Consider the following 19,220-nt stretch of genomic DNA (forward strand, 5'->3'; position numbering starts at 1 on the left):
GGCGGCGGTGGCGGCGGCGGCGAGGCGAGGCGGCGAGGCGGCGGAGGACGGTGTGCGGCGGGACCGGAGGAGGGTGGAGGTGTGAGGGCGCCGAGGGACCTGAGGGGGAGCCGGGCCGGTGGGGCCGCCGCCGCCGCCATGCAGGAAATCATCGCCAGCGTGGACCACATCAAGTTCGACTTGGAGATCGCGGTGGAGCAGCAGCTCGGGGCGCAGCCGCTGCCCTTCCCCGGCATGGACAGTGAGCGCGGGCCCGGGGCCGGCGGGCGAGGGGCGCGACCGACTCGGACCCGGGAGCCTCCCTCGGTCCCAGGACTCTCTCCTCCGGGCTCTGGGACGCCCTACCCCTGGGATCGGGACCTCCTTCCCTTCGGTCCCAGGACCCCGTCCTCCGGGACGCCCTCCCCCTGGAGTGGGGACTTCCTCCCCTTCGGTCCCGGGCATCCTTTCCCCCCGATTCTGGGATCCCCTTCTTCCTGCACTCGGACTCCGGAGCCCCCTTTCCTCGGATCACCGAGCCTCTGGGCTCTTGTAAGGCAGTCTTCGGGACGGCAGGACCCTGTCCGCCTGTTCAGAGTTCTTGAATGAAGGCGCGTATCCCGGATTGGCACTTACTCTCCCCTCCCCCCAGCTACAGGAAAGTACTGAGAGAGCCCCCTTGCGCACCTCCAGCCCCCCGCTTTGAGCGCCCTCTTCTTGTTTTCATCCAGACTGGGTTGGAGGAGTCGTGCTGAGGGAAGGACCGCCTGTCCCTCTCTGCCAGAGACCCATGATTAGGCTCTCAGGCTCCGTTCCCCTCCTAGGACTCCCGCGCCTGGGAGCCTATCCCCCACTCTTCCTCTGGACCCCAACTCTGGGTCATTCCTGACACCTAGGCAGTTTCCTGAGCGCTACCTTCTCCGCCCACCCCCAATTTAGGTGGGATGTCTAGGACTTGAAAAGAAAACAGCAGTTTTCTTATCTTCTCTCCTTTCTGGACACAGTTGACATCTGATGCTGTAACATTAAAGCTCGGAGGGCTCTTAGAGGTCACTGAGTTCAATCCACAGATGGGGCAACTGAGGCCTGGGTGGGGGAAGGGACTGGCAGGAAACCACTGAGTGCGTGGCCAGCCAAGTGAGCTCTCAGTGTTCTTGACCGGTTCTGTTTGCAGCTCCCTGTGCTGTCTGTCTTCCCATAGCTGCCAGAGGACTTTGGCCCGTGTTCAACCACCTGTCCCTGGTCTGGTACAGCCTCCCTGCAGCCTCATTCCTCTCAAGTGGCCACTCTTGTCATGCACACATGACCTCTGAGTTGTCCCACTTGTGCTGACACTTCTGTGCGAGATATTGCTTATACCTAAGAGACTTACCCTCAGACAACCTGATTTTATACATGCACGAGCACCATCTCCACTGTGCTTGTCTTATAAGCAACTGCTCAAATTCAGATACACACTTATTTATCTACCTTGATGCATGTGATCACTGTGTTTGTATGCATACATCCGCTCTGGCACACATGGCCTTTTCCTGTGTTGATGGCACTAGCTTGAGACCATGGAAGGTCCGTGCAGGGACCTGCTCTTTCCCTCCCGCCCTACTTCAGCCTGGGACCACAGATAACTTGAGTCTGTGAGGGCAGGTGCAGTGGTGAGGCACCCACATACCTGTCCTTAGGGAGGGTCAAGGACAGCCTAGCCAGGGGGTGGCCCTAGCTTCCAGCCTCAGACTTGGTAGGCGCCCTCAGCACTCACTGCCTGCTGGAGATTGGGTTCAGTTTGTTAAAGCCCAGGGAGGCCACAGCCCCCCCTCCCTTGTCCCTGCACTTCAGTCCCCTCTTGGTTTAGGGAAGATGTGTCAGTTCTGCCCTGAAGGTGTGCTCTTCTGTCCTGTCCACTTGAGACCCAGTCACCAGGACTGGACTTCTGGCTTTGAGGAATGAAGCAACCTTAATGTCTGAAAAGAATGAAGGCCCAGAAATACTCTTAAAGGATACAGTTTTCAGTGTGAGTCTTTTCAGACTTTTTGAAATGCAAATGAATGACACCATGATGACTCCCAGTTCTGCAACCTTAAGTCTGTCAGCAAAACCTGCCTGCTTCCGAGGAGCCAAGGGATCTCTTGCAAGTTAGCAAGTAGAGGCACGTAAGTGGCCTTCGGAGATGCTGTCAGTTGGTTTTCAGCAATTCTAAAATGCCTGCTGATAGAGAAAACTGTTTTGTTTTATTTTTTTAAAGATTGGCGCCTGAGGTAACAACTGTTACCAATCTTTTTTTTTTTTTTTTACTGCTTTTTCTCCCCAAACCCCCCCAGTATGTAGTTGTATATTTTAGTTGTGGGTCCTTGTAGTTGTAGCATGTGGGATGCCACCTCACCACGGCCTGATGAGCGATGCCACGTCCGTGCCCAGGATGCGAACCAACGACACCCAGGCCACCAAAGTGGAGCACACGAACTTAACCACTTGGCCACGGGGCCAGCCCCCAAGAAAACTGTTTTTAAAGCCACGAACAATTTATTCTCTAGCCGTGGTGGGTGAATTTCTGGTGTCATTGGAACAGCTTGCCCCTGGAGCCCACTGACTTCCACCACACTCACTTTTTATTCTCCTGTCCCCGTCACCTGAACCAGCTGCATCTGTGGAAGTGAAAGACTGTGCTCCTGTCATAGTTGTGTGTTGGTGTTGTGTGTTAAGAGTAGTCCTGCTTCTGCATCTTCAATTATGCTTTTCCCTCCAGAATAGCGTCCACCTCTTCTCTGGAGCCTGTCCCTACTCAGAGTCCCCATTTGCTTATTTGTGCTTCCTGCCTCACATTAAAGTGCCTTAAATTAGCCCTCTGGAAGGTCCGAGCTGGGGGTAATTAATTTCTGTGATGTTGCGCTCCATCCTTCCTTCTCCCACCCACTTGTAGCTCTCTGAAAGCATCTTACTAGTAGGAGGTTCTTAGAAAGCGCTGAGTAAGGACCAGTCTTCAACGTATATGTCTCATTTTGAGGGAATGTCTGAAATAAGCAGCTGTTTCCCTGCTTGGTCGGGCTTTGCATCCTTTTGCCAGTCTGTTTCCTGTATCCTGAACCCTCCGTGGGTTAAAGGCCAGAAGGCTTCCCTCCCCGTCTTTGATGTCACCAGGAGCAGTCGCACTTTGCTTTCTTTGATGCCTCTCCTTTTCTCTCCTTTCTCCAGAGTCGGGGGCTGCTGTCTGCGAGTTCTTTTTGAAAGCTGCCTGTGGCAAAGGTAAGAGACCCCTGGCTCCCTCACATTCCTCCTGCGGTGTCTCCCACCACCTTGTCCCCTAGCAGACTTGTAGGCTATCAGGCTTGCATTGCTTTCTGTCCTAGATGACGCTGTGGTTTGGACAGGCTAGGAACACGTTGGGGTGGTCTGCCCAAAACCTAAAACACAGGACTGAACCCGGCTCTGAGTCTGCCTTCTCACCTCACTTTCCTAGTGGCCACGAGTTGACCTGTGAGATGGACAGAGGCCCCTAGCACCGAGGTGTTCAGGAACTTTCTCAAGGTCACAGAGTTAGTGAGTGGCTGAGGCCTTTCTGATTCTACAGGCTTCACAGGCTCACTGTCCTCTGTGGCCTTGCACCAGAAAAACCTACAGTGGTCTGTCTCGTGGAGTCTTGTTCACACTAACCAGCCCCAGCAGAAGCTGCACTGTCCACTAATGAGGGGACCATCCACTAATTTATAAGGATAAGAGTCGCTGGGCAAGACCTTACCTGTATAGGTCCGGGCGTTTTTCTCCCTGTAGGCAAATTTACCTGGAAACTAAATTATAATCAGAAGCTTAAATAAGGAGCACAGAGTTAGAGCAAGGGGGATGGGTTTAATGGCTGATTTTTCAAGTTTGGGTTCTCTGACTCAGTCATCTACCATGGAAGCGACAGACCTGCCAGGCACATCATCCAGCTTGACCTCAGGCCATCTGGTCGGGCCGTTTCCCCTGCTGGGCTCCTGGTCTCATTGCCATGTCTTCGCTCGGTCATTCTGCCCTTCTGCCCAGCCACCTCTGTCAGCACAGCTGCCCTCAACATGGGGCACTACGACTGTGTCTTTGTTAACTAATGTAATAGCCACTAGCCACATGTGGCTGTTTCAACTTAAATTGATTAAAATAAAATAAAAAACACAGTTCCTCAATAACGCTACCCATATTTCAAGTGCTTAATAGCCACAGCATAGATAGAGAATGTTCCCATCGCTGCAGAAAGTTCTGGTGGCCGGGGCTGGTCTAGATCTGCCGTCATAGCCTCGTGCTGGTCGGGCCTTCCCAGTAGTCCTGCCAGGCCTCTAGTTAGAAGTCCTTTCCTAGGGTGCGGCTCTGGCCCATCTGGGGGATGATCACTTGGGTCCTGCTGCAGAGGGCAGACCTCTCCAGTCTGTGTACACTGCATTGCTTCAGTTCTGAAGTTGATCTGTCTTACTTCTTGGAGGCTAAGTGGGCACTTTTAACTAGAGATGGACCCTGCCTTGAGTCCAGGCTTCTGCTGGTGGCCGTCTTTACCGTCTGTACTTTAGGGCTGTGTGTCCCACACCCCAGGCTTTCTTTTACCACCCCTACAAGTTCCATGTACCACTGGAACTATTCTTTAAGCAAATTAAGAAATAAAGTCACTCCCCTCCTCAGGCTTGTCAAGCCTCCATTTTACAGTAATATCTGTGAAATCCGTGAAATGATTTGGTATTTTAGATTCTTACCCAAACAAAATAAAATACATAGCTATTAAAACTTAAAATATGTGCCCATGTACAGAACTGTCTAAAATCAAGTTGCCTTCTGCCAGGGGCACCTACACCACCTTCCAGGACATGCTACTTCCAGGTGCCTCAGGGAGGTGTGGGGGGTGAGCACCTCTGCTCCCGTGGCCCAGTGCGCCGGGCCGAGGGCTGCCTCTCTCCTCACACCGCCCTGTCTTCCTTGGCAGGGGGCATGTGCCCATTCCGCCACATCAGCGGCGAGAAGACAGTTGTGTGCAAACACTGGCTGCGGGGGCTATGCAAGAAGGGGGACCAGTGCGAGTTCCTGCACGAGTACGACATGACCAAGATGCCCGAGTGCTACTTTTATTCGAAGTTTGGTAAGGAGGATGTCCAGGCCTCCCCTCCATCCCGACCCCCAGCCTCAGGTGCCCTGGGGAGGGTCCCCCAAGAACCACGGCCCAGAGGGGTTCAGCAGCTGCTCAGGTGCCTGTGGTGTCTGCTGTCTCCTGTCTTTCCAGCTTCCCATGAGAACCTTGGGCAGTGCCTTCCAGCCTCAGCTGGCCTTTAGTTACAGGAAGTTATAGTTATTCTCTCATAATCCCCATGGCTCTGTACTGCTTCTGTTTTTGAGCATTTTCAGGTACTTTGGGAAGTTGAGACTAATTCACGGTGGGTGAGTGAGCAGTGCAGCTGGCTGGAGGCCTTGTTTCTGCTCAGGTCGGCCTTCTCCCTGAAATCAGCCTTTGCTTCTGGCGTGGGACTGATTGTCCCTGGACCTGAATTAGGTGCTTCTCTCTGGGAGTGTGATCCAGGGTAGTAGCCTGTCTGTCCTGGACACCCCTTAAGAATAGCAGGTCTGGGGAAGCCCTCCTCCTCACCTTGAAACTGAGATTGCCTCGATCCCTGCTTAGAGGACATGTCGCCTCAGGTGTCCTCAGTGGACTGCATGGAGAAGCAGGGGTGGGCTGGGGGTGGTGGGGCTGGATGGTTCTGATGGAATCCCCTGGCTCTCTGCTCTGGGCGAGGTTGCCCAGGAAGAAGCCATGTTGGTCAGGATGAGAGTGGGCTCTGGCCCCAGGACTGCCAGGCCCGGGCCTGTGCAGGGCCCAGCGGGAGGCTGGAAGCTTGCTGTACTCTCTGGGGGCGCTGAGGAGTGCTGGGCCTGCTGCACGCTTTCAGAGCACTGTTGCCGGAGGAGACGTTAATTATTTCAGCAGCCCAACAGCCTTGGCTTGCTGGCTTGTTAGTGGTAATGTGGCTTTTTAAAAAAGTTGAGGTCATAAGAGTTTATAACGTTGTGAAATTTCATTTGTACGTTATTTGTCAGTCACCACATAAATGTGCCCCTTCACCCCTTATGCCCACCCCCCAATCCCTTTCCCCTCTGGTAACCACTAAACTGTCTCTTTGTCCATGTGTTACTTTATCTTCCACATATGAGTGAAATCATATGGTGTTTGTCTTTCTCTGTCTGGCTTATTTCACTTAACATAATACCCTCTGGTCCATCCATGTTGTTGCAAATGGGACAATTTTGTCCTTTTTATGGCTAAATAGTACTCCATTGTATACATATACATCTTCTTTATCCAATATCAGTGGGTGGGCGCTTGGGCTGCTTCCACGTCTTGGCCTTTGTGAATAATGCTGCAGTGAACATAGGGGTGCATAAGTCTCTTTGAATTGTTGATTTCAAGTTCTTTGTGTAAATACCCAGTAGTGGGATAGCTGGGTCATATGGTATTTCTATTTTAAATTTTTTGGGAAATCTCCATACTGTTTTCCCATAGTGGCTGCACCAGTTTGCATTCCCACCGTGTGTATGAGGGTTCCCTTTTCTCCATATCCTCTCCAACATTTGTTATTTCTTTCTAATTATAACCATTCTGACTGGTGTGAGGTGATATCTTACTGTAGTTTTGATTTGCATTGCCCTAATAATTAGTGATGTTGAACATCTTTTCATGTGCCTCTTGGCCATCTGTATATCTTCTTTGGAAAAATGTCTGTTCATATCCTCTGCCCATTTTTTGATCGGGTTGTTTGTTTTTTTGTTGTTCAGTTGTGTGAGTTCTTTATATATTTTGGAGATTAACCCTTTGTCTGATATATGATTTGTAAATATTTTCTCCCAGTTGGAGGGTTGTCTTTTTGTTTTGTTCCAGGTTTCCTTTGCCTTGCAAAAGCTTTTTAATCTGATGAAGGCCCACTTGTTTATTTTTTCTTTTGTTTCCCTCATCTAAGTAGACATGGTATTTGAAAAGATCCTTCTAAGACCGATGTCAAAGAGTGTACTGCCTATATTTTCTTCTAGGAGTTTTATGGTTTCAGGTCTTCCCTTCAAGTCTATGATCCATTTTGAGTTAATTTTTGTGTATGGTGAAAGATAACAGTCTACCTTCATTCTTTTGTGTGTGGCTGTCCAGTTTTCCCAATACCATTTACTGAAGAGACTTTCCTTTTTCCATTGTATGTTCTTAGCTCTTCTGTTGAAGATTAGCTGTCCATAGATGTGTGGTTTTATTTCTGGGTTCTCGATTCTGTTCCATTGATCTGTGTGTCAGTTTTTCTGCCAGTACCATGCTGTTTTGATTACTATAGATTTGCAGTATATTTTGAAGTCAGGGATTGTGTTGCCTCCGGCTTTGTTCCTGTTTTTCAGTCTTGCTTTAGCTGCCTGGGGTCTTTTGTTGCCCCATATGAATTTTAGGATTCTTTGTTCTATTTCGGTGAAGGGTGTCATTGGGATTCTGACTGGGATTGCATTGAATCTGCAGATTGCCTTAGGTAGTATGGACATTTTAACTATGTTTGTTGTTCCAATCCATGTGCATGGAATATCTTTCCATTTCTTTATGTCCTCATCGATTTCTTTCAATGATATCTTATAGTTTTCATTGTATAGGTCTTTCACCTCCTTGGTTAAATTTATTCCTAGATTTTTTGTTGTGATTGTAAATGGGATTGTATTCTTGGCTTCTCTTTCTGTTAATTCATTATTAGAGTATAGAAATGCAACTGACTTTTGTAAGTTGATTTTGTACGCTGCAACTTTGCTGTAGTTGTTGATTATTTCTAATAGTTTTCTGATGGATTCTTTAGGGTTTTCTATATATAAAATCATGTCATCTGCACACAGCAAGAGTTTCACTTCTTCAATGCCTATTTGAACTCCTTTTATTTTTTTTTCTTGCCTAATTGCTCTGGCCCAAACCTCTGGTACTCTGTTGAACAGGAGTGGCAAGAGTGGGCACCCTTGTCTTATTCCTGGATGATTGTGGCTTTTTTGTAGAGGCAGCATAAGCTGAGAAGGCGAAGTGCAGACAGACAGAAGTAGGGTCTAGGCTTCCCAGCTCCCCCGATCTCCCTGCCCTTAACAGCACTGTAAGGGGGCGTTGGCTTCTCCAGGGGTGCTGTCTCCTATCTGGCCTCAGAGGATGGAGCCAGCCTTCCTGGGCAGACTTTCAAGGGTGCCTCTGCAGGCTGGCCTGGGTTCCCTCCTTGCCTGCTGATGGTCCCAACCTGGAGCCCCCGAGGCCTCTATGACGCTCCCTGCCTGCCCTTCCCCTGCAGAGCCTGCCCTGGTGCAGATGCACTGTCTGCAGCTCCTGTCACCTGTGGCACAGGTGAGTGTCCCCCTTCTAAGCACTGGAGGGACAGTAGTGAAGAGGATAGACCCAGTCCCTGCCCCGTGGAGCTGTTGCTCTGGTGGCCAGGGAAAGAGGCAGCAGATACACTAGTGAGACAGATAAAAGAAGAGAATTATTCTCGATAATGCTCTGAAGCTGGGACCACAGGAGGAAATCTGCTTTAGGCAGCATGGTCAGGGAAGGCCTCTCTGTGGAGGTGAGACCTGAGCTGGGATCTGAAGGCCAAGAAGGGGCCAGCCCTGGCAGAGGCCTGGTCTTGGAACATCTCAGGGCCACTGTGGCTAGCAGGAGGAAGAGACTGGGGAGGCGTGGGACCTGTGGCGCTGGGAAGGAGTTTGCATTTTCTCTGCACAGCAGTGATGAGGTTGGCCTCTCTGGAGAGGACAAGCATGGAGGTGGCCTGGCCAGCCAGGTGGGCAGTTCGTGGAGTTAGGTGAAAGGTGCTGGGGGCCAGCTGGATAGATTGCTTCTGAGAGGGGCTGTCATAGAGGCTTGATCACGTCCTTCCATGGAGACCCAGCCTTGAGTTCCAAATCTTGCCCGCTTTTGTCCTAAAAGGTAGAATTTGCAGACCTTTCCCTTGTCCCAGCTGGTTTGTGTGGAGAACTGATCAGAGTGGAACAGTCATTTCCTGGTCTCAACTGGTACATTTGCATATCTGGGCCCCCATGGTGCCCGGGACGCCCCCTCTGACTGGGTAAAGGCGGAGCAATGAGTTATTTGATGAGTGTGTACCCCGTGCCTGGCCCTGTCAGTGTCATTGACCCTCGCAGCAGCACAGACACATGTGAGAGGACCCTCACAGCCCGCGTGCAGGTCAGGAACCAGGCTCTGAGACACTCTGCCCTGGGTCTCAGGGCTCGCCGGGCCAGGACCGGACGCCAGAACCACCTGGTCCTCCTTGCCGCACGGCAGGCCCCGGCCTCGGGAGAAGCTGAGGTGGGTCTGGGTCTGGCTCTCCCAGAGCTGTCCCAGGTGGACGCATGTCTGGGTTTCCCTGCAGGGGAATGTAGCAACAAGGAGTGTCCCTTCCTGCACATCGACCCCGAGTCCAAGATCAAGGACTGCCCTTGGTACGACCGAGGCTTCTGCAAGCATGGTAGGTGTCGGGGTGCCTGGGCCCCCCGCGAGAGGCCGGTCTTCCCTTCCTCTGCCCACGACTCTGCCTGTCCCGCCTGTTCAGCAAAACCTGGTGTTAGGCATTTGGGGGCTGGTGAGGCTTTTTCACACCCTCAGCTCACTGGAGCCTCCCGAGGCTCCCGTGTGGGCTCGTTCACACTTGTATTTTTAATAAGGAAACTAACGTTGGAGAGGTTGTGTGCCCTGCCCACTGTCCCCTATGAATAAGAGGCAGAGCCAGCATTTGAAGGCCTGCTCCTGCTCTCTGTACCCCAGGCAGTGTTGTGGGCAGGGCTCTGACTGACATCCCCTGAAGAGGGGACTGGCTGCGTGACCTGGATGCTTGGCTCCACAGGTCCCCTTTGCAGGCACCGGCACACGCGGAGAGTCATCTGCGTGAATTACCTTGTGGGATTCTGCCCCGAGGGGCCCTCGTGTAAATTCATGCAGTGAGTAGCCACCCCTGTCCCCCTCCCCTGCTCCTGCCCCTGCCCCTGCTCCTCCTCCATGTCTCTTGCTGGGTGGTGTCAGCACAGGGCCGGGGAGAGGGGTCGGGGGAAGGGAGGACCACTGCTGCTTCCTGAGCCCAGAGGAGGCTCTGCCTAGACCAGCACTTAACCTTTATTGGGTCACAGGCCATCTGGGCATCTGATGAAAGCTATGGGCCCTGTGCTTCAGAGAAACTCATGCCGACATAGTCTTGCATATCATTAGGGACCTCAGGCTAAGAACCTGTGCCCTAAAGGAAGGGAACTGCACTTTCAGGGCCTCCTATATGGGGCCCTGCACTTGGGCTTCCATGTACACTAGTTCGTGTAACTCTCACGAGTGTGAAAGAGAGAATGTGCCCATTCCACATGTGCGAACGCTGAGGCTCAGAGCTCGGCCACTGGCCGGGGTCACGTGGTGGCACCTGGTCAAAGGCAGGTCTGTGGGCCTCTGAAGCCAGGTTGTCCTTGCCCAGCAGGGCTCAGCGCTCCTCTCCCGGGCCTCAGCGTACATGTGTCAGTTTGGGTGGTTGTAGGGCTGGGCTTCTCCTGGGGTGGTGCCGGGACCATGGAGTAGCATCCCTCCACCCCACCCCTACCTCTGTGCTGTCTCTGTCCACACCATTGACACCCACCCAGAAGCACAGTGCCCTGCTTCCTGGATGACAGCCCAAGAGCCTGCAGGTGGCACAGGGATTCCTGCTGGCAGGGTGGGCAGGCGTGCCCTCCAGGGATCTGTGTCAAGGTCTGACACTTGAGTCAGAGCCCCCAGGGAAGAGTGTGTGGTTGGAGGGGCTTGTGTCTAAAGCTCCTCGTGGAGCAGGCTCATGCCTTCTGACAGTACAACTGCTGTTCCCTTCATTTCTCTGAGCAGCCCTTGCCCCGGGTCTCACAGCCAGGTGCAGGCAGAGCTGGGCCTGAGCCCAGGCACATCTGATTGGTTCTCCCCGCCGTCCCGTGGCCTCGGGTAGAACTGAGAGCCAGCACCCACCCCACATCTGGGCGGTTCGTGTTGCTCTGTACTTGGGCAGGGGCTGGCTGTGATTTTCTGGGGCCAAAGTTTGAGAACACCGCCTGGCCTGCTTCCTCTCTCATCCCCTCTTCTCCTTCTCCTGTTCTTCTCCTCTCTGGCTGCTGGGTGACCAGCCCTCGATTTGAACTGCCCATGGGAACCACCGAGCAGCCCCCACTGCCGCAGCAGACGCAGCCTCCAACAAAGGTACCGTGCCCCGGCCCTTCCTTGGCCTGTGGTGCTGCCGGCCCTGGCAGTGTCCTTGCAGCAGAGAACTCGGTGCCTGCCCTGGTGCATGAGCTGCTGGAGACCTAGCTGGAGCCCTTGTGAGGGGAGAGAAGGGGAGTCACCCTGTGTTCCAGCAGAAAATTTAGGGAGCAAAGCAGTTTGCATCTCTCTGTAGAGATGGGGGGCTGTCTGTTAGAGCTGACTGCCCACTTGGCTTCTCTTCCCTCCTCGCCTGGTGAGTGCGGTGGCAGCTCAACAGTGCCTGCCGTGGGAGCCAGAGCAGAGGGCAGTGTGGGCCCCATGTGTCTGCTGCTCTTGCTTCCGGTTCAGACGCTTCCCTTTACAAACGGGGAAACTGAGACTCCTAGAGGGAGGGCCTTGCCTGAGGTGCCACAGCTGGCCAGGAGCAGACCCGGGGTGCTCTGGCCAGTGCCGTTATTGCACTGTGTGAAGGTTCCCAACTGCACAGAACAGAGGGCCGAAGGACCAGCTGGCCCATTTTCTAGACACGGGGGTCCCACAGCCCAGCAGTGGGCGCACCCCCTCAGGTATGAGAAAAGAGGGAAATGCTATAGACAAATGGGAATCTGCAGCAGCCCTCCCCAAACCAAGAGCACCCTGGGTTTGGTGATGGGAGTGGGGCGCAGAAGGGCTGGCCAAGTGCGCCAGGCAAGGTCTCAGGCTGAGTAAACCTGCCCGCCGATCCTGCCTCCTTACGTCTTACCTGGTTGGATTCTGAGCCCGTTGCCAAAGTCCCGCCAGGCCCTCCTCAGTGCTAGACGCTGAGCAGCCAGCAGGGGGCGTGGCCGTACCTACTCCATTGCCCCCACCCGCAGGAGGTTGGGCAAATCAGACTGAACTCCTCACCAGCAAAGCTGGGAATTCCTGGGTGTGGCTACAGCCAGGACAACTAGGGCTTTCTAGCTCGGGGTGCCTGCATTTATGGGGGCCAGAGCCAGGAACCCACTTGGTTGGGTTTTGGCCTCGCTGTCCCGTCCTCACACCAGGAGCCCCCGTCCCCCTTGCTCTCATGACTCCCTAGTGGAGGGCCCTCTCAGCCCCTAGACCGCAGGTCAGCGTGTCAGCCTCCAACTGTTTTTCTGTGACTTGCTCGCCGTGTAGGCTGCTAAACATCTGGCTGAACCAAGCGTTCATCCTGACCTGAAGCTAGAACCTCAGAAACAAAAGTAAGGCCTGCTCATGCCCTTGCCCCGCTGCCCCAGAGACCTCCTTGTCTCTTTGATGTTTTGTTTTCTACTTTTATTTTTCGTTTTTGTGTGTCTGCATGGTGTTTTTCGGGCAGCAGCTCCTGCCATCATCACCAGATGTTTCTTTTCCGCCTGCTCTCCTGAGTGGGGCCACCGTGGAAGCCCTTCTTCCTGCTGGTCATGCGGGAGAAGTCCCGCCCTCTTTTTTCCTGTCCCCATTGGTAGTCTGCGTGCACGTGTTTTCCGCAGTAAAACCGTGTTGTGTAACTCTTTCCAGCAAAGTAACAATCCGCCATTACAAAGGTCGTCCTCCTTGATCCAGTTAACGAGTCAGAACTCTTCTCCCAATCAGCAGAGAGCCCCACAGGTCATCGGGGTCATGCAGAGTCAAAACAGCAGCGCAGGCAACCGGGGACCCCGGCCGCTGGAGCAGGTCACCTGTTACAAGGTGAGTCCTGGGGCTGGGGGCGGGCTGGGGTCTTCAGTCAGTGGCCAGTTCCATTCCCCAGATAGTTAATTTTGAAAAATGAAAACGCCTTTGTTTTTGCTCATTGTAAAAGTGGGCCACTCTGCTGGGCTAGAGACCATCCTACTTCCTTCCACGACACACCAAGGCCAGGGGAATGATTAAACACGCTGCTGAATGAATGAAGCGCGCTTGCAAGAAAGGGAAGGAAATCTTCCAGAGGCTAGGAATAAAATGGAAACACAAATTGAGGGATGGCAGTGAGCTCTGGAGCCTGTGTTGTCCTCAGAAGCCACGTGGGCACACCCAAGGGAAAGGGACGAAGCTTAAGGCCCACACAGGGAGGAATCAGATTAGAACAGGCTTCTCCCCTACGCACACATACGTAACATAGGACACGTTTCAACTTTTACAGGGTAAACTTGAAAAACCTACTAGAAAACTTGTCTGTCTCATTCTTGGCTCTGCATGGAAAGGGGAGATAAGAGTCCCTTGAGAGTTTGTAGCCTCTGGCGGGCCCTTCCATGACTTCAGGCCTGTATTCATGCCCTTGGTGAGGGCTGAAAAGCTGCAGAGTTTTCTAACCTAAAACAGCCCTGGATGAGTGCCTGGCTCTTTGAGGAATTTATTCCCAGCCCAGACCACACAGAATTCCCACAGCGGGGTTCTGAAGATGAGTTCATAATTAAAAATCACAAAATGTAGGAGGAAACGAGCACCACCGAGTCAGTCAGTGGAAACAACTGACAACAGAACTGGACTCACAGAAACTTCAAATTTGGGAATTAGGAGACAAAATACAAAGTTAGTACATACTTTTTGTAAAAACTTTTAGATGATGTAGAAGTGTTGAGGATACAAAGTGAGTGTTGTCCCTATGCCTGCCTTTCCTACAACAGCCGCTTTATTCAGTGTGTCCTCACCCTTTTTGGTTTCAGTACTCCTTTACACCCCAAACTCCTAGCGAGGACCCCGCCAGGGCCCCTGGACCCTACTTGGAGAGCTGCTCTGCTCAACTTCCATTCACACAAGCACAGGATGGTATATATTTTTAACATCTATAGGGCCCTAGTATGTATACCATTCCTATAATTTTTTGTTTACAATATATTGTGGCTCTCTCTACGTCAGTATATCTAAGTCTAATCTTTTTCAGTGGCTGCATAATACAACCACAGTTTATTTTCCCAGTTCTCTGTTGGTAGACAATTAAGTTATTTATAGCTTTTGCTGCTAAAAGCAGTGCTGAATCTGACACTTAGACATTTGTGAGCTCTTGTCTGATGATGTTGACTCCAAGTAGAAGGTCATCCGTGACTCCAAGTGGAAGGTCCAAGTCAAAAGGCGTACACTTAAAATGTTCATAGACATTTTAAAGAAAGGCCGAGCCACTGGGCACTTCCCATGGCCGTCAGACACTCACTGAGCACCTGCTCTGTGCCGGCTCTGCTGAGGAAACAAAGACTGGTGCTGCTTCCCTGGAGGGATCTGTGTTCCGGGGTTGCGGAGGCAAGTGCCCAAAGACACCAAAGCTAAAAGTGCACGTGGATTCAGGGAAGACCTCAGAGATGTCTGAGCCTGAGCCCTGAGTGAGGAGAGTACAGAAAGTAGGTGTGGAGAAGTGAGGTGAATGGGGAGCCTGCCCCACACAGAGCAGACCGCTTCCAAACGGTCAGTTCTCGAGGACAGTGAGGAAACTTAGGTGTCCTGAGGCAGCCCAGCTGACATCTTGCCCTGGCCGGGACTCTTCAGTAGTGCTCCCTCTGTGAAGTCCTGAACTCAGAGAGGCGCTGGGGGGACCTGACACCTCTTCTTACCAAGGGCGCTTCACAGTTACTATCAAAGATGCCTCCTGGGGAATCCTGGATTCCCCAGGATTAGCCATGGAGGCCGATGGACATGACAAGTGCTGTGAAGGGGCCTGCATGGCCCCTCCCTCTGGTCCTCACATCAGCTGAAGGGCTGACTGGCAGCTGCACAGGCCACCCGTCCACACGAAGGTCACACCTACAGACCAGACAGACTTGAGAACATGGGGACTGTAGGGTCACAGGAGTACAGTAGGCAAGAGTGCTGGGCAGTGACCAGGCAGAGCGTGGATTCCAGGCCGAGGAAGCAGGGACTGGGAGGGCAGTGGGTGGGGAAGTGCAGAGTGGTGCCCTTGCCCATCTCCCAGCCCCTTGTTCAGTGCCTGAGGCTGCTGTTCACTCCCTTTCTTACAGTTCCCTCCTGCTTTCTGAGGAGTAACGGGAACGAAGGAAGAGAAGCTAAGGAAGGGCCAGGATAATCAGAGCCAAGACAAGTCAGGGTTGGTGCTAGGTTTTTGAGAGGTGATTCTACAGGTCTGTTCACCCAAGTCTAACCGACGCCCCGTCTCTCTGATCCTGTGACCAAAACCTGTCCCCAGGGGTAGCTTAGGCAGGTGTGCAAGAGCCAGGAGGGAAAGCTCTGGGTGCAGCCCACCCTCAGTGTCCACAGCAATGAATCCCTGAGTTGGGGTAGGAGCCAGGTGGCTTCTCTTGTGTTGTTCCATCCCCCGTCTCCAGGGAGTCCCAGAACGGTGCCTCAGAGGTGAGTGACTGGCCAGCTGTGCAGAAGGGTTGGTCTCTGGACAGGCGGGGCAGTCCGATGCCATGGGCTCCTCTTCACCCTGTCACCCACGGTGAGAGCCCTTCCGTGGGCAGGCCCCGTGTTGGACATGGGCCCACTCGAAGCAGCTCCTGCTGTGCGCTCTCAGATCCTCCTCTCGCCCCGGCAGTCTCTCTTCCATCTGCTGAGTTGCTGGCTGCAGTTTCTGCACCACTGTACCTTCCGGAGCTCCCCTCCCCTCGGGTGTGAGACAACATCTGTCCCAGTGAGAATGTCAGAGTCCCCGTCCCCAACCTGGTATTTGGTGGGTGCTGCCTTAGTTGAAAATTGCATTTGAAAACGGTGTTTTTGTCTCCTCCTTCCCTTCTGCTGTTCCCAGTGTGGTGAAAAAGGACACTACGCCAACAGATGCACCAAAGGGCACTTGGCCTTTCTCAGTGGACAGTGACAGCAGCTGGAGGCAGCTCAGAGCAGCCCGAGGGGCCCTGTTGTTGGAGACAACTCTGGGTCATCCTTGGGAGCGTGCATTTAACTGTTTAATGCCAGCGTTGGTGCAACTCTGGCTAGAGCTGGCAGGCAGGCATGCTGGGTTCATCCTTCTGAGGGGCCACGTCTGTCAGTTTCCCTATCATTTTGCTGTAATCTTTTTTTAAAACGGGGACGTGTGTTCCAGTTTGGTCCCTCAGGTCAGCATCATGTTTGTCTAGGCATCAAGGCCTCCTGGCTGGGACTCCTTGCACACTGCCCTCTGAGGAGGGGAGGAGGCAGGGGCAGGGCTTGTGCTAAGCAGTTCTGTGTAGGAGACGGTCCTTCCCCTCGGGGTCTCATTAAACACCCGTTCTTGGTGACCCCAGGGGCTGGTGGGTCATTTAAAGCTGCCGCCAGGTCAGGCCTGCTTCCTCCATATCCTGCTGGATTCCGGAGCTGTGCCTATCAATGTGATTTGAAGGAGGCAGCCCTTCAGGGCAAACTCAAGGGCGCTTGTTGCCTTGGCCTGGTCCTGCTCCTGCTCCAAGGTGGCAGTGGCTGAGAGGCGTGCAGGCCTCTCAAGGTGAGGCTCTTTTTCCTCTGGGCTTATTTTCTTGGGGCACCTGCTTAACAGTGTTTAAGGTATACCTTAAGCTGGAGCTGCAGACCACCCTTTCAATAGATGACCCAGTCCATCTGTGCACCTACCTCCTGCCCCATCAAGCGTCTGTGCTGTCATTCAGACACCTCTGGCCTTTGGAGGAGACCACCCTGCTCCTGAGCCTGGAAATGTGAAACTGTCACCTGCAACCTGCTGGGCAAGTGGGCCTATCCAAGTTCAATTACAAGAACAATTTTTATGAAGTTGATTAAAGCTTGTTTTTTAAGCTGCGTCTCGTTACTTCCGGGACTCTGTGCTGAGGAGAGGACTCTTGCTACTGGCTGCACTAGCCGTCTGGCACGAAGCTCTGCTGGCAGCGCCCACTTGTCCCCTTTCAACAAATGTGAATCTCACAAAGGGAAGCCATGCTGCCAGCGAAAGAGGCCTTTGTACTGGCAGCTGGTAAAGTCTGGAAGCTTGGCCTTTGGAACAGCCACTACCTAGCAGGTCTCTTGATCTTCATCTCAGATGTTGGATATGTGTTTACTCAAATTCGCATCCTCTAGAAGATACTTAGCCACAGCATCCCACCCCCTTATACTCCACGCAGTACATAAGCTCACCACACACCCCTCAACAAGCAACTGGTTGTGGCCTTCATGTCACTCACTTTACTGAGGACCTCCGAGGGTGTAAGGAGGGTGCTGGATACGGGGGCAGCTGCAAGCTCCCATAGGGCTGTCCTTTCCCTCACCCTCTGGGTCATCCACTGAGCCTCCTGCAGGTGAGCCTTCCTTACCTGGAGGGCCCATGTCACCACAGCCTCCCATTCGAGTCCCTGATACCCTGGTAAGGCAGGAAGATGGGCAACACAGGGCTTCTGCTTTATAGTGTGAAAGCCGCAGCTGACAGAAGGCTGAGAGTGCTTACGACGCCCAAGGCAAAGAGCAGGGGAACAGCTCTGGGCATTGCTGACAGGGAGCTCTAGATGATACCCACCCCCCTACTGAGCTGGGACAAGATCCCAAAACGGTGGTGTGGGGAGCCCACCAAGGCATCGGAGTTCACAGCCCTGGGCTGTCTGGACAGCCCCCCTTTGGGAACTGTACTCATGCCGCCATGGGCAGCAGGTGCTCCTAGAGCCCTGAAGTGGCTCCACCAGTGAAGCAGTCTGTGTACCAGTCATCTTTTATTGGGTTCTCAGGATATGAAAGGGCTCGGGGTGCCGGGCAAAGGTCACGGTCAGGAATGCAGAGTGCGCCTCCACACTGGGCCCTCTTCAGTGGTACTTGCGCCGCCGCTCGTGTTCTGAAGTTAGAAAGGCAAAACAGTAAGTTTCTTAAAAGGTATAAAGAAAGCACAAGATGATTGCAAGGGTAGGAGGCCAAAGTCGTGGAGAACCATCCAGAGAACTCCTTTCAGGAGACGACCCAGAACCTGCTGCCAGTGTCTCAGTGGAACTGGCAGATCTGGGGGCAGGGAGGCACCTCGAGCTATCTGCCACCTGGCCAGCCTCTTCCTTCCCAGAAGGAACACCCACTCCGACAGACAGCCCCTAAGAACCCATCCTTCAGAGCCAGCATCCCCTCGGATGCCACAGACTGGCTGGGGGCTGGACGCCGTCAGAAACAGCCCCTGAAACCCAGTCAGCGTCTCCCACCAGACAAGCTCCTCTTAGGTCTCAGAAGCGGGAACAGCTACACTTTTCTAGAACACTGCACAGACACTGGATCATACCACTCAACCCATTTCCCTCATTGTGTTGGCTGCTAGCAAGATGAAGCCAAACTTTCCACCAACCTTTCGCACAGCCTGCAGTATCTTATAGGACGCTTCCTAAGTATTACCTTTACCCCAGTTTCATCTTATTTTTCCTGTCTTTATTTTCTCTTTGCCACAATTTCCTCACTTAAAATAATATCCTATATACTATATTCTGATAAGTCCCTCCAATTCTTCAGCTGTCAGTAGAATGGTGGACTTCTGAATCTGACCGTGAACCAATACCACCCTCTCATGGGAAGCCCCACTCCAGACAAGGCAATCCAAGAGACACTCACTGAGTTCCTTGTAAGAACGGCAGTAGTTGAAAAGCACGTAAGCTGCCAGCACCATAGAAATCCCAGCGACACTCCCTTTCTTCACATTGATATACTTATTGTAATACCTGTAGTAACCTGCAAACAGGAGAGGAGGTCACCATCCTGCTTTGCTGTGAACGCTTCACGCAGTGCAAAGTTGAGTCTGGCTTAAATTCAGGGACCCAGTCCTGCTCTGGCTCTAAGCCGCTCGCCCTACATGCACCGGTTGATCAGGGAAAAGCACAAATGCCCCATAGGGTCTTGGGTTCCCAAGAGCCCAGGACAAGCTCCAGCTAGGCCCACCTTGACCCTGCCCCTTCTCTTTGGTCTTGACCTTGCCGTAGAGCTGGCTCAGCCTCTCGGCCTTTGATCCTACCTCACCCTCACCTCCAGCCCTGCGGACCCCCTTACCCTAATTCTGACCGAGAACCCAACCCCCAGTAAGGGCCACTTGGCTGTGGCCAGCTGCGTCAGCCTGCCCTCGGGGAGGAGGAAGGCTTCGTGCATTCATCTCTTTACTGGATGCCCCCACCAGTGAGGAAAGACACAGTCTCTGCCCTTGGGAGGGGCTCAGGGCCTAGTCAATAAAAAAGGATGAAATGATCACAGGCCCCAGTGT

General features: G+C 53.0%; 2 protein-coding genes across 12 annotated transcripts in view; one reads left to right on the plus strand and one right to left on the minus strand.

Moving 5' to 3' along the window:
• Window positions 1-19,220, plus strand: part of CPSF4 (cleavage and polyadenylation specific factor 4) — a 21,382-nt gene continuing 2,162 nt past the window's right edge. Inside the window, exons 1-8 of one of the 10 annotated variants that reach the window (XM_005598507.4) lie at window positions 1-241; window positions 3,166-3,216; window positions 4,916-5,068; window positions 9,345-9,440; window positions 9,816-9,909; window positions 11,095-11,167; window positions 12,752-12,844; window positions 15,831-16,806. In XM_005598507.4, the coding sequence (XP_005598564.1) occupies window positions 139-241; window positions 3,166-3,216; window positions 4,916-5,068; window positions 9,345-9,440; window positions 9,816-9,909; window positions 11,095-11,167; window positions 12,752-12,844; window positions 15,831-15,899 (732 nt within the window). In that variant the 5' untranslated portion in view covers window positions 1-138 and the 3' untranslated portion in view covers window positions 15,900-16,806. Of the gene's footprint in view, window positions 242-3,165; window positions 3,217-4,915; window positions 5,069-9,344; window positions 9,441-9,815; window positions 9,910-11,094; window positions 11,168-12,673; window positions 12,845-15,084; window positions 16,807-19,220 lie in introns of those variants that run through there. The other 9 variants (XM_001494913.5, XM_001494933.5, XM_014729800.3 and 6 more) reach the window with 9 other exon arrangements.
• ATP5MF (ATP synthase membrane subunit f) overlaps window positions 17,693-19,220 on the minus strand; it is a 20,156-nt gene continuing 18,628 nt past the window's right edge. For both annotated transcript variants that reach the window (XM_070231436.1, XM_001494978.7), the window contains exons 4-5: window positions 18,581-18,697; window positions 17,693-17,828 (exon numbers count right to left, since the gene is read on the minus strand). In XM_070231436.1, coding sequence (XP_070087537.1) covers window positions 17,800-17,828; window positions 18,581-18,697 — 146 coding nt within the window. In that variant the 3' untranslated portion in view covers window positions 17,693-17,799. The remainder of the gene's footprint in view (window positions 17,829-18,580; window positions 18,698-19,220) is intronic.

Source organism: Equus caballus, chromosome 13 (genome assembly GCF_041296265.1).
Source record: "Equus caballus isolate H_3958 breed thoroughbred chromosome 13, TB-T2T, whole genome shotgun sequence".
Classification (NCBI taxonomy): Eukaryota; Metazoa; Chordata; class Mammalia; order Perissodactyla; family Equidae; genus Equus; species Equus caballus.